The sequence below is a fragment of the Theropithecus gelada genome, chromosome 1 (genome assembly GCF_003255815.1).
Source record: "Theropithecus gelada isolate Dixy chromosome 1, Tgel_1.0, whole genome shotgun sequence".
In the NCBI taxonomy this organism is placed as follows: Eukaryota; Metazoa; Chordata; class Mammalia; order Primates; family Cercopithecidae; genus Theropithecus; species Theropithecus gelada.
This window is the reverse complement of record NC_037668.1, coordinates 19,699,923-19,714,093: the sequence shown is the minus strand read 5'-3', so window position 1 is coordinate 19,714,093 and position 14,171 is coordinate 19,699,923. Positions and strand designations below refer to the sequence as shown.

General features: G+C 49.0%; 1 protein-coding gene across 2 annotated transcripts; it reads right to left on the bottom strand.

The window, feature by feature from the left end:
- Positions 1 to 19: 19 nt before the first annotated feature.
- AQP10 (aquaporin 10) lies at positions 20 to 13,597 on the bottom strand. Of its 2 annotated transcripts, none has more exons than XM_025356870.1 (6): positions 13,430 to 13,597; positions 3,303 to 3,429; positions 2,250 to 2,387; positions 2,010 to 2,128; positions 1,563 to 1,780; positions 20 to 1,087 (listed from the first exon to the last, which is right to left on the bottom strand). In XM_025356870.1, the coding sequence occupies exons 1-6, from the start codon at positions 13,532 to 13,534 to the stop codon at positions 889 to 891; spliced, it is 906 nt and encodes a 301-aa protein (XP_025212655.1). In that variant the 5' UTR covers positions 13,535 to 13,597; the 3' UTR covers positions 20 to 888. The 2 variants fall into 2 exon arrangements, with proteins under 2 accessions (XP_025212655.1, XP_025212665.1); XM_025356880.1 differs by lacking the exon at positions 13,430 to 13,597 and adding an exon at positions 3,818 to 3,922 and having other exon boundaries at positions 47 to 1,087.
- Positions 13,598 to 14,171: the final 574 nt, after the last annotated feature.

Below are 14,171 nucleotides of genomic sequence, written 5' to 3'. Positions count from 1 at the left end.
AACAATTCGGGAGGCTACATCGTTCTGAGGGTTTTTTTTTTTTTTTTAATTCGGAAGAAGGGAATAGAGGAACACTGCTTTCTCTGCAAAACAAGCATCCTCTGCAGGGAGCGGCAGGAGAGCTGTAGAAGTGGTGAACAACCAGAATTTTCCCCAGCGCTAGGTTGCCTTCAGCCCCAGACTTTCGCACCTCGGAGCCGTCCGCCCTCGGTTCCTTCACCTTACCTCCTCGCCCTGGCTCATTTCACTGTTTCTCAACTCTCTTTGAATGAACGACACAGCACCGAGATTTCTAGGAATGGTGCCTCAGTTTCCCCGCCTTGCTCTCTGTCTCTCTGCTCCGCCGCCCTCTCGCCCTCCCTCAGCCCCCACCACGCCCCCTGGGTGGAGGCGGCTTCCCTACACCTAACACGCCCCCCCACACCCTCTGGGGGAGGCGCCCCTGAGGGGGTGAAAGTGGGAGGCGCCGAGGCGATGCGAGCTGGGAGTCGGCAGTCGGGACAGGCTACGGAGGGCAGTCCCCAGGGTTGTGCCCTACACTGGATGGGGGCCCCCTCCACCCTGCAGATGCCCGCAGCAGTCCCCATCCAGCGGCCAGGTGTGCACCCTCTAGTGGCTACCTCGAGCAACTACTTTACGAGAGGCCTTGAGGGTCAGAAAACCGCTTTGCGGAAGGAGGGAATGAGAAGCCTGAGTCCTGGTACCTTATCCTCCTCCACTTCTCCCTGTCCAGGATCCTTCTTAGTTTAGGAAGAAGGGATGCCAAATGGGTAAACAGAGAAGCCTCCCAGGTTCTGGCACATTAACAAAGAGGAAGAATAACTGTTGCTCCCAGGCGGGGTCAGTGGCTGGCTCCAGGGTCCATGAGTGAAGTAAGGGTTGTCCTAATCATAGCTTACACTCCAGCATCTGAGCTGAGGCAGGAGTTTCCAACTCTGAGGCTTTGTGTTGGGCAGACACCAGATCCTGAGCTGGCTCTGGGTCCTCAGGGTGGTGCAGAGCCACCAATAGCTGGTAAGTGGCTGTGCCAAGGGTGGCCCCCACCAGAGGGGCCACCACAGGCACCCACCACCAGCCATTACCAGCACTGCAAAAGAAGGACAATGGGAAGGTATCAGGAGTGACTCCCTTTGCCTCCCCCTCTCCAAGGACAGGGGGTAGTAACAAGAGAGTGCCCTAAAGTTGTTCCCAGGGTGGTAGACACCAGGAAGAGGATTGCCTTGGCACCAAAGCATAGTATTTAGAAGACGGAACCCCAGGAGAGCTTGGTCCAGCCTCTTGCCTTAGGGAATTATCTGAATATATTAATTTTGCTGATGAAGTCACTAATGTGCACGGAGGTAATATGGCATGCCTAAGAACACAACCTCTAAATCTTAACTGTTTCAGTGAAAAGTTGGGAGGGAAGCAAGGGAGAAAGGGGGAGCATGTGACTTGGAGAAAGAACACTGTCCTAAGAGGCCAAGAGAGCTATTTAAAGGCTGAGTGCTGTGGACCCAGGGACAGAGCCCTTAGCAGAGGAAGGTGAGTGGAGGCCAGCACCAGGGGAGGCTATCTCCCACCTGAAGACTTCAGGACCCCAGCCAGCCACGTAGGTGAAGAGACGTGGGCCCAAGTCCCGGGCAGGGTTGAGTGGAAACCCACAGTTGGCACCCATGGATAACCCGATGGCCAGGATCAGCATCCCCACCACCACAGGCTCCAGACCCGCAGGGACTCCCTTGTTCCGTCTGTCCAGGATGGCTAAGAGCCCCACCATCAGCATACCGGTGCCCAGAACCTTGGAGTCAACAGAGGCAGAGGGTTCCCTGTCAGCTGCCAAGTGCTCCGTCTGCCCTCTCTCATCCAAATGTTCCATGTCATCTGGCTTTGTGCAACACAGGCAGTTGGGGATGGTGGGGGGCGCCAAGATAGACCCAACCCACACTCCACCCAGAGACTGAACAATAGGCTGGGGTCCCGAGGAATGGGGCGAAAGTTGTGTCCCCAGGTCTCCCCCTCACACCTACCTGATCCAGGAAGCCATTGTTCAGGGACAGATAGGGGGCAGGATAGGTGGCAAAAATGGAGGCTGTTTCCTTGGGGCCAGTCACTGTCAGGTTCCCACCTGTATAGTTCTGTAGGGCATCTGTGGAGGAGGGGAACACCCAGGATTTCCCTCTTTGCTCATTCATCCAAAACCATTCTGAGGCACCCCTGGCCACCCACAGGTGCTCCCAAGGCACGGCTCCCTCTGTTCCTTCTGTCACCATAGTAGAGAACATAGGTGGCTCCCGAAGCACAGAAAGCAGACAGCAACTGCACTAAGATGTAAATGGGGAGCTTGACCCAGGGGAGGCGTCCAACGATGCACATGGCCAGGGAGAAGGCTGGATTCAGGTGGGCCCCTTCAAGGATCAAGGAAAGAAAAACAGCATCTATCAAGTGTCACTGCCAGGCATTGTCACCAGACAACACTGCTGCTCCTTCCTACAGCTCTTAAGGCAGATAGTATAATTCCCATCACACAGCTTAGCAAATTGAGGCTCCAGGATGTTAAGCGACTTAGCAAAGTCACACTGTGGGCTGGGCACAGTGACTCACACCTGTAATCCCAGCACTTTGGGAGGCTGAGGCAGTGGATCACTTGAGGTCAGGAATTCCAGACCAGCCTGGCCACATGGTGAAACCCCATTTCCTCTAAAAACACAAATATTAGCCAGGCGTGGTGGCAGGCACCTGCAAAATCAGCTATTCGGGATGCTGAGGCAGGAGAATCGCGTGAACCCAGAGGGCCGAGGTTGCAGTGAACAGAGACCACATCACTGCTCTCCAGCCTGGGGAACAGAGTGAAACTCCATCTCAAAAAAAAAAAAAAAAAAAAAAGAAGAATAAGAAGAAGACACTGTGAATCCAAGGTTGGAACCTAGGTCTGTCTGCTTTTTCCACAGCAACACACTATGTCTCAAGGCTCCAGCCAGGCACACCGATGCAGTGTGTATCTGGGGAACAAACGAGAGGTCCTGAACAGAGATGAGCCCCCAGAGGAATTCAGGTGGGGGACACAAGAGGATAGCACCTGCCCTTCGTGCTCTGCCATTGATTTCTGTCTAGGTGAGCCAAGCATTAGTGTGAGGAAACAGGATGGAGAGATACAGAAAGGGGACGGGCTGGTGGGGCTAAAGGCTTATCTCAGTCTGGGGCACTAGTCAAGGAGATAATGTCCATGAGTCACAGAAGGATTTGCGTTTCCACCATCACCAGACAGACACGCTCGCACGCACGTCCCACCTGCTCTGATGACCAGACCCCACCCTCCTCACCTGAGACGTTACCACCCACGTAGATGGCTATCACAACGGCCAGAGAGCCAGCCAGAAACATGGTGAAGAAGTTGCCTTTGGTTTCTCCACTGGTGACAGCCTGGGCCACAGCTCCTTGGGTGAGGAGCTGGTGAAAAGAGGAGAGATGAGGAACAGGGAGCCCAGGAGACCAACAGGGAGAAAGGTTGGGAAGGCCAGGGGAGAAGCCAAGAACACGAATGGGCACGGAAGACAAGCAAGGGAAGGAGAAAAGCAGAAGGAGGGAAGGGAAAAGAAATGGGGAAAGTGGAGGAAGAAGAAAGGGAAAGAACGTGGGAAAAAAGGAAGAAAAGTGACAAGAATAAAAAGGATGAAGAAGGAGAGGAAAGGAGATTAGGAGAGACGAGGGGATAAAAACGAAAACGCTTAGGGAGTTGGGAGGAAGGGGGACACCAAGAGAAAGAGATAAGGACACCAGAAGGAGTCAGGAACTTTTGCTCACCCCCTTCTTTCCTTTCCCCAGTGACCCTACGTACCATGAGCACAAACACACCCAGAAACTCTGCCAGGCACTGCCGGGCCAGGAGGCTGCGGATCCGGAGGTGGCCCCTGATTCCAGCCGGGGCCTGAGTGATGACCATGGTGGAAACACCCTATTGCTGTTCACTGCTCCCTCTGTCTGCACAGGCACACTGCCACTGCACAGCTACTGCCTGCCCCAGCAAAGATAAGGAACAGACTTTAAAACCATTAGCTCAATTCCTGAACAGCAGCTACTGTCTGTGCCCGTGTGTAGGCTAGGAAACAGAGAGATAACAGGAGAATGTCCGGGAGCAGGCTATGAGCACAGAGCCTGGGGTTTGCCCAACATCTGTCTCTTCTGTCATTCATTCCCATTCATCACAGGACTAGCCTCCTCCATCCTGACAAATCGAAAGAAGTACCCTGCTTCATATACATTAGATCTCTTAGTCCTGAAGTCAGTTCTGCAAAGTAATACTATTGCTTCCATTCTGCAGATGAAGCCAGTGGGCCTTAGAACTCTCCAAGATCACACAATTTTCTTTCTTTCTTTTTTTTTTTTTTTTTTTTGAGACAGAGTCTCTCTCTGTCGCCAGACTGGAGTGCAGTGGCACCATCTCAGTTCACTGCAACCCTCGCCTCCCAGGTTCAAGCAATTCTCCTGCCTCAGCCTCCCAAGTCAATAGGACTACAGGTCCACCACACCTGGCTAATTTTGATATTTTTTAGTAAAGACGTGGTTTCTTGGGAGGCCGAGGCAAGCAGATCATGAGATCAGGAGATCAAGACTATCCTGGCCACACGGTGAAACTCCATCTCTACTAAAATATAAAAAAATTAGCTAGGCGTGGTGATGCGTGCCTGTAGTCCCAGCCACTCGGGAGGCTGAGGCAGGGGAATTGCTTGAACCAGGGAGGCGGAGGTTGCAGTGAGCCGAGATTGCGCCACTGTACTCCAGCCTGGGCGACAGAGAGAGACTCTGTCTCAAAAAAAAAAAAAAAAGAAAGAAAGACGGGGTTTCACCATGCTGGCCAGGCTGGTCTCAAACTCCTGGCCTCTAGTGATCCACCTTCCTTGGCCTCCCAAAGTGCTGGGATTACAAGCAAGAGCCACTGTGCCCAGCCCAAGATCACACAACTATTTCATGGCTGAGTGAATTCAAATCCACATCTTCTGACTCTCCATCTGGTAACCCACAAAGCCTCTCATTTAGAACCTGAAGCCTTTCCCCAAACCATTTGGATGCTTGAAGAACTCAACAGGCATCTGGAGAGACTGGGTTAAAGACCACAGACTGTGGGAATGAAACCCACACACTGAGTGCTTGTACTTCCCTTATGCCGAGTCTCACATAGGTTAGAGAATGCGCCATCTTTGCGTCTCCTGACATGGCTCGACATGAGGCCTTCACACTCCTACTTCTTCATATCTCAAGCCTGCAATTGAATGCATTCAAAGAATCTACTTCTAGACACTGGAGAAACAGTGGTGAACAAAACATAGTCACTGCCCTCCTAGAGCTTATGTTCTAGTAGGTGGAAACAAACAATATGCAATTTAAAAAAATACAATATACAGTTTATGAGGTACTTCAGGGCTACCATTATGATTTATGTAACTCTGTGGGCTCTACCACTGTCCTGGGCACATCTGTGTGAAATAATATTTCTTTACTGGGTTTAATGAATACTATAGTGCTCCACCCAGATTCTCCCTTGGGAGTCAATATGCCCATGCACTAGCTGCAGGTAATATCAGCTGCTGATACCACATAGCTACCTCCCTCATTGGGCAATGCCCTTCAAGTCAGAAAGGTGCATCACTGAAGGTTACATGCCCTCATGGAGCCCATGTCCAACACTGATTGATGCAGGGATATAAAAGTCTAGCCTCTTTGCCTTGCTTTGCAACAACTCTAAAGGGCTGTTCCAGCTCCAGTTCCCCCACAGGATCCGTTGAGGCATCTGTTATACCATCCATGTGTGTCAGTTTCTCCTGATGCCTAATCTTGTTACAGGAAAGGGGTCTTAATTCAGATCCCAAGAGAGGGTTCTTGGATCTCACACTAGGAAGAATTCAGGCTAGGTGCAGTGGCTCACGCCTGTAATCCCAGCACTTTGGGAGGCCGAGGCAGGTGGATCATGAGGTCAGGAGATCGAGACCAGCCTGGCTAGCACGGTGAAACCCAGTCTCCACTAAAAATACAAAAAAATTAGCCAGGCGTGGTGGCAGGCACCTGTAGTCCCAGCTACTCAGGAGGCTGAGGCAGGAGAATGACGTGAACCCGGGAGGCAGAGGTTGCAGTGAGCTGAGATCACGCCACTACACTCCAGCCTGGGTGACAGAGCGATACTCTGTCTCAAAAATAATAATAATAATAATTCAGGGCGAGTTCATAAAGTGAAAGCAAGTTTATTAGGAAAGTAAAGGAATAGGCCGGGCGCGGTGGCTCAAGCCTGTAATCCCAGCACTTTGGGAGGCCGAGACGGGCAGATCATGAGGTTAGGAGATCGAGACCATCCTGGCTAACCCCGTGAAACCCCGTCTCTACTAAAAAATATAAAAAACTAGCCGGGCGAGGTGGCGGGCGCCTGTAGTCCCAGCTACTCGGGAGGCTGAGGCAGGAGACTGGCGTAAACCTGGGAGGCGGAGCTTGCAGTGAGCTGAGATCCGGCCACTGCACTCCAGCCTGGGTGACAGAGCGAGACTCCGTCTCAAAAAAAAAAAAAAAAAAATGGAAATAAAGGAATAAAAAAATGGCTACTCCATAGACAGAGCAGCTCCAAGGGCCACTGGTTGCCCATTTTTATGGTTGTTTCTTGATGATATGCTAAACGAGAGGTGGATTATTCACTCCTCTCCTTTTCAGACCATATAGGGTAACTTCCTGTCATTGCCATGGCATTTATAAACTATCATGGCATGAGCCACCATGCCCGGCCATGACCTGTATCTTATTGCAACCTCCCTAACTCATCCTGCGACTTAGAATGCCTTAACCATCTGTGAATGCAGCCCAGTAAGTCTCACTCTTCTTTTACTCAGCTCGTATTCAAAATAGACTTGCTCTGGTTCACATGCCTCTGACATTTCCCCCCCTCCTTTTATAAGAGAACCACTAATCCTAAGGGTTGCAGAGGGACGAAGATCCAACTTCTGTAAGTTCTTCAGGTTGAATAGGGGTGATGATATTTTTGCCTAACTCTCAGCATCTCTCATATTCATGGTAGGAGGAGTTCAGTTGGAAAGTGTTGGTATGGGCCAGGTAGGGTGGCTCACGCCTGTAATCCCAGCACTTTGGGAGGCCGAGGCAGGCGGATCACCTGAGGTCAGGAGTTCAAGACCGGACTGGCCAACATGGTGAAACCCTGTCTCTACTAAAAAATACAAAAAAAATTAGCCAGGTATGGTGGCAGGTGCCTGTAACCCCAGCTACTTGGGAGGCTGAGGCAGGAGAATCGCTTGAACCTGGGAGGCAGAGGTTGCAGCAAGCCGAGACTGTGCCATTGCACTCCAACCTGGGCAACAAGAATGAAACTCCATCTCAAAAGAAAGGAAGGGGAGGGGAGGGGAAGGGAGGGGAGGGGAGGGGAGGGGAGGGAAGCGGAGGGAAGGGAAGGGAAGGGAAGGGAAGGGAAGGGAAGGGAGCTTTGGTATGGTGAGGGCCACTCATGAGTTCTGACAGAAGGTGATACTCTGGAAGATTTGTAAGTGTTCAATTTAAGAAAACATTCAGTAAGCTTGTCCTGCATTCCTATACAAAGATTACAACAGCTATATATTCCACAACAGTAAAGCAAAATAAGTAAAATTATCCCAAGTAAACTAAACTAGAAGGCTTTCCACGAACTGGGGAACTGTTGGAACCATGCTGATACGGGGTTGCTAGATGATTCCAGTACATGCCCAGAATTAGAATATTGATGCAGATTTTTACATTACCCATCCCTCTTGTTTCTTCTGAGCAGCAGTCAGAGGCCACTGGTTGGTTCACAGGATTAAGCAGGGTTAGCCTAAATCGCAGAAGCAAACTTAAAGACAACTGCTGAGACTGGAATTTAATAACAAGTGTATCATAGTTCTTGAAACATAATTTTTCTCTCTCCAGTTTCCCATTTTTATGAAAGACCATTTTTTTTTTTTTTTTTTTTTTTTTTTTTTGAGACGGAGTCTCGCTCTGTCGCCCAGGCTGGAGTGCAGTGGCCGGATCTCAGCTCACTGCAAGCTCCGCCTCCCAGGTTCACACCATTCTCCGGCCTCAGCCTCCCGAGTAGCTGGGACTACAGGCGCCCGCCACCTCGCCCGGCTAGTTTTTTGTATTTCTTAATAGAGACGGGGTTTCACCCTGTTAGCCAGGATGGTCTCGATCTCCTGACCTCGTGATCCGCCCGTCTCGGCCTCCCAAAGTGCTGGGATTACAGGCTTGAGCCACCGCGCCCGGCCGAAAGACCATTTTTATGGTAAGACTGATGTGCTTTATTATATTTGGCCTGATGATTGTATGAAGTGCAGCAAGAATAAATAATTTTCACATAGGCTTTTAAAATTGTCTTTGATGGAACTCTGTTCCATAGAAAGAATCTTAGATAAGACTTTTTTAGAGCTGAGCCCTGTCATGGGTTTGTACCCTCACATACCTATGAGTTGGGTAAATTCCTCCTCTCCTTTTGAGGTCCCAAGATAACTTGGGGCTCCTGGACCTTTTAGAAGGTGACATTCTTTACTTACCACAGGTCAGAAACCCTGTACAGGGACTGTGTAGGCAAGGTTATGAGCTCAGTTCACTAAGTGGCTTTTATAGGCTTTACAAGTCAAGTTTGATTCCTTAATGGAAAGCACACCATTCCAGTCAAAGTCTTGGTAAAATACCAATTTCTCCAATTGTGTCCTCTTGCAAAAGAAAACAGATTATTATTACCCTTATGCAAATAACTGCATTGCCATAAATTAAGAATACACACAAATAATTTCCAAATTCTGGAGAAATCAGGTAGAGAGATAAATATTCTCCAAGTGTTATTCACAGGAGTGTACTTTACTGGATTGTTAAAAGCTGTAAATATCTGAAAAGAAAAGTTACCTTGATTCTGAAAAATAAAACAAAGGATCAGCAATGTTTTAAGCAAAGGCAAAAAGATTGCTTTAGTCTTCTTTAGTTTATGCAGTTAACTTTTGTTTGATATCTATGAACATTTCAGCTCTCCATGAGAGTTCTGAAAGTTGTTTCCTCTACTCTAATGTCACAATCTCCAAAGTTTCAGAAACCTGCATTTAAGTGCACCTGTTAAAGTCCTATGGCTGATTATAAACCACTGTCTAAAGAAGATCAAAACAAGACAATTGTCTGTGGATGATAAAAAGCCTTAGGGCCGGGTGCAGTGGTTCACGTCTGTAATCCCAGCACTTTTGGAGGCTGAGGCGGGTGGATCACTTGAGGTCAGGAGTTCGAGACTAGCCTGGCCAACATGGTGAAACCCCATCTCTACCAAATATCCAAAAAATAGCCAGGCATAGGGCAGGTACCCATAATCCCACTACTCAGGAGGCTGAGGCAGGGGACATGCTTGAACCTGGGAGGCGGAGGTTGCAGTGAGCTGAGATCATGCCACTGCACTCCAGCCTGGGTGACAGAGCAAGACTCCATCTCAAAAAAAAAGTCTTAGGACAGCCACTAGTAAAGCCACATTAACTAGGAAATTTTGGTTACTTCTGTGGCATACAAAATGTTATGCAACAGTTATTAATAACATATGCTAAGTCATATTAGAATTATAGGATTTTTTTCATAATTTTGGAACATGTACCAATAACACATTTAATCTAATGCTCCAAAGTAGATAAACTGAACAATTTTTTTGTTGTTGTTGTTTTTTGTTTTTGGGGTTTTTTTTTTTAGACCAAGTCTCCCTCTGTTGCCCAGGTTGGAGTGCAATGGCATGATCTCAGCTCATTGCCACCTCCGCCTCCTGGATTCAAGAGATTCTACTGCCTCAGCCTCCTGAGTAGCTGGGATTACAGGCACACACCATCACGCCCAGCTAATTTTTTGGTATTTTTAGTAAAGACAGGGTTTCACCATATTGGTCAGGCTGGTCTTGAACTCCTGATCTTGTGATCCACCTGCCTCAGCTGCCCAAAGTGCTGGGATTACAGGTGTAAGCCACCACACTTGGCCTAAATTGAACAATTTTTTTTTTTTTTTGAGACGGAGTCTCGCTCTGTTGCCCAGACTGAAGTGCAGTGGTGCCATCTGAGCACCTGCCTCCTGGGTTCACACCATTCTCCTGCCTCAGCCTCCTGAGTAGCTGGGACTACAGGCGCCCACCACTATGCCGAGCTAATTTTTTTGTGTGTGTTTTTAGTAGAGACAGGGTTTCACCATGTTAGCCAGGATGGTCTCGATCTCCTGACCTTATGATCCGCCCGTCTCGGCCTCCCAAAGTGCTGGGATTACAGATGTGAGCCACTGCGCCTGGCCTGAACAATTTTTAATAGTCAAAGAAGCAGCTTATGACCTTAAAGAATTTAGCAAACTTAATATCTGCATAATTTAGACCAAATGTTTACATTTTTAATTTGTTTTGCTTTTTTGTTTGTTTTTAGTCAGAGTCTTGCTCTGTCACCCAGATTGGAGTGCAGTCACTTGATCTTGGCTCACTACAACCTCCACCTCCCAGGTTCAAGTGATTCTCCTCCCTCAGCCTCCCAAGTAACTGGGACTACAGGCTTGCACCACTACACTTAATTTTTGTATTTTTCAGTGAGATGGGGTTTCATCATGTTGGCCAGGCTGGTCTCGAACTCCTGACCTCAAGTGATCTGCTCGCCTCAGCCTCCCAAAGAGCTGGGGTTCAGGCATGAGCCATCACACTCAGCCAAAATGTTTACATTTTTGAAGATTTTTTAATTTTGCAAATAATCTTTCAAACTGTCTTTATTTCCCAAAGATTACTTAAGTCACATGAACTAAATAAAGGGCATTCCACTTTTTACTTTTCTGATAAAATGTTTGATTTAAGCACTTCTTATTGTTAAACCAATTAATTAAAGCTTTTTCATATATAAACTTTACATACATAATACATGTAAATACACAGACAGACAGAAGATAAGGATCATCCCCTAAGCTGGGAATTGGACCTTAAACCAGGGCTGCCATTGTGAAAAGAAAAAGCATGGCCACATGGCTACAAGGTCAAGCTGCTAAGGACATACAAGACAAGAAGGAGGCCGGGCGTGGTGGCTCACACCTGTAATCCCAGCACTTTGGGAGGCCGAGGTGGGCAGATCACCTGAGGTCAGGAGTTCGAGACCAACCTGACCAACATGGAGAAACCCCATCTCTACTAAAAATACAGAATTAGCCGGACGTGGTGGTGCGTGCCTGTAATCCCAGCCACCTGGGAGGCTGAGGCAGGAGAATCACTTGAACCTGGGAGGCAGAGGTTGCAATGAGCTGAGATGGTGCCATTGCACTCTAGCCTGGGCAACAAGAGCAAAATTCTGTCTCAAAAAAAAATAAATAAATAAATAAATAAGAGAATGAAATGTGAAAGCATTTGTAGGTCATGCAAGAAAGAATTCAGGGTGAAGTCCATACAGTAAAGTGAAAGCAAGCTTATTAGGAAAGTAAATGAATAAAAGAATGGCTACTCCATACACAGAGCAGCCCCGAGGGCCGCTGGTTGCCTATTTTTATGGTTGTATCTCGATTACATGTTAAACAAGGGGTGGATTATTTATGCCTCCCCTTTGAGACCATATAGGGTAACTTCCTGTTGTTGCCATGGCATTTGTAAACTGTCATGGCACTGGTGGGAGTGTAGCAGTGAGGAAGACCAGAGGTCAGTGTAGTCATCTTGGTCTTGGTGAGTTTTAGCTGGCTTCTTTACTGCAACCTGTTTACTAGCAAGGTCTTTATGACCTGTATCTTGTAACAACCTCCTACTTAATTCTATGACTTTCTTTTTTTTTGAGGTGGAGTCTCACTCTGTCACCCAGGCAGGAGTACAGTGGTGCAATCTTGACTCACTGCAACCTCCGTCTCCTGGGGCCGAGCAATTCTCCTGTCTGAGACTATCGAGTAGCTGGGACTGTAGGCACACATCACCATGCCTGGCTAGTTTTTGTATTTTTAGTAGAGACGGGGTTTCGCCATGTTGGCCAGGCTGGTCTCGAACTCCTGACCTCAGGTGATCCATCTGCCTCAGCCTCCAAAAGTGCTGGGGTTACAGGGGTGAGCCACCACACCCAGCTGTCCTTCCTACAGCTCTTCAGGCAGGTAGCATTATTCCCATCACACAGCTTAGGAAATTGGGGTTCCAGGATGTTAAGCAACTTATCAAAGTCACACTGTGAATCCAAGGTTAGAACTTAGGTCTGGGCCGAGTGCGTTGGCTCATGCCTGTAACCCCAGCACTTTGAGAGGCCGAGGTGGGTGGATCACCTGAGGTCAGGAGTTCAAGACCAGCCTGGCCAACATGGTGAAACACCATCTCCACTAAAAATACAAAAATCAGCTAGGTGTGGTGGCACGCATCTGTAATTCCAGCTACTCAGGAGGCTGAAGCAGGAGAATCGGCTTGAACCCGGGAGGCAGAGGTGGCAGTGAGCTGAGATCGTGCCACCGCACTCCAGCCTGGGAAACAGAGCAGGACTCCATCAAAAAAAACCAAACCAAAACAAAACAAAAAACCTAAGTCTGTCTGCTTTTCCCACAGCAACGCACTATGTCTCAAGGTTCCAGCCAGGCACACTGATGTCTAGGGGAAAAGCAGGAGAGGTTCTGAGCAGAGATAAGCCCCCAGAGGACTTCGGGTGGGGGACACAAGAGGATAGCACCTGCCCTTCGTGCCCTGCCATCGATTTCTGTCTAGGTGAGCCAAGCACTAGTGTGAGGAAACGGGATGGAGAGATACAGAAAGGGGACGGGCTGGTGGGGCCAAAGGCTTATCTCAGTCCGGGGCACTGGTCAAGCTCAAGGAGATAATGTCCATGAGTCACAGAAGGATTTGCATTTCCATCACCAGACAGACACGCTCGCACGCACGTCCCACCTGCTCTGATGACCAGACCCCACCCTCCTCACCTGAGACGTTACCACCCACGTAGATGGCTATCACAACGGCCAGAGAGCCAGCCAGAAACACGGTGAAGAAGTTGCCTTTGGTTTCTCCACTGGTGACAGCCTGGGCCACAGCTCCTTGGGTGAGGAGCTGGTGAAAGAGGAGAGATGAGGAACAGAGAGCCCAGGAGACCAGCAGGGAGAAAGGTTGGGAAGGCCAGGGGAGAAGCCAAGAACACGAATGGGCACGGAAGACAAGCAAGGGAGGGAGAAAAGCAGAAGGAGGGAAAGGAAAAGAAATGGGGAAAGTGGAGGAAGAAGAAATGGAAAGAACGTGGGAAAAAAGGAAGAAAAGTGACAAGAATAAAAAGGATGAAGAAGGAGAGGAAAGGAGATTAGGAGAGATGAGAGGATAAAAACGAAAACGGATAGGGAGTTGGGAGGAAGGGGGATACCAAGAGAAAGAGATAAGGACACCAGAAGGAGTCCAGAAGGATAAGGACACCAGAAGGAGGAACTTTTGCTCACCCCCTTCTTTCCTTTCCCCAGTGACCCTATGTACCATGAGCACAAACACACCCAGAAACTCTGCCAGGCACTGCCGGGCCAGGAGGCTGCGGATCCGGAGGTGGCCCCTGATTCCAGCCGGGGCCTGAGTGACGACCATGTTGGAAACACCCTATCGCTGTTCACTGCTCCCTCTGTCTGCACAGGCACACTGCCACTGCACAGCTACTGCCTGCCCCAGCAAAGACAAGGAACAGACTTTAAAACCATTAGCTTGGTTGTGCGCATTGGTTCACACCTGTAATCCCAGCACTTTGGGAGGTCGAGGTGGGCGGATCACCTGAGGTCAGGAGTTTGAGACCAGCCTGACTAACATGCTGAAACCCCGTCTCTACTAAAAATACAAAAGTTAGTTGGACGTGGTGGTGGGCACCTGTAATCCCAGCTACTCAGGAGACTGAGGCAGGAGAATCGCTTGAACCCGGCAGGCGGAGGTTGCAGTGAGCTGTGATCGTACCATTGCACTCCAGCCTAGGTGATGGAACGAGACTCCATCTCAAAACAAACAAGCAAAAACCCATTAGCTCAATTCCTGAACAGCAGCTACTGTCTGTGCCCGTGTGTAGGCTAGGAAACAGAGAGATAACAGGAGAATGTCCGGGAGCAGGCTATGAGCACAGAGCCTGGGGTTTGCCCAACATCTGTCTCTTCTGTCATTCATTCCCGTTCATCACAGGACTAGCCTCCCCCAACCTGACAAATCGAAGGAAGTACCCTGCTTCATATACATTAGATCT

Excerpts from the sequence above, each read along its gene's own strand:
- AQP10 (XM_025356870.1), bottom strand. The coding sequence starts at position 13,534 with ATGGTCGTCACTCAGGCCCCGGCTGGAATCAGGGGCCACCTCCGGATC. Across the intron at positions 3,430-13,429 it reads TGGGTGTGTTTGTGCTCATG|CTCCTCACCCAAGGAGCTGT; the intron begins GTACATAGGGTC and ends TCTTTTCACCAG. Across the intron at positions 2,129-2,249 it reads CACCTATGTTCTCTACTATG|ATGCCCTACAGAACTATACA; the intron begins GTGACAGAAGGA and ends CCTCCTCCACAG.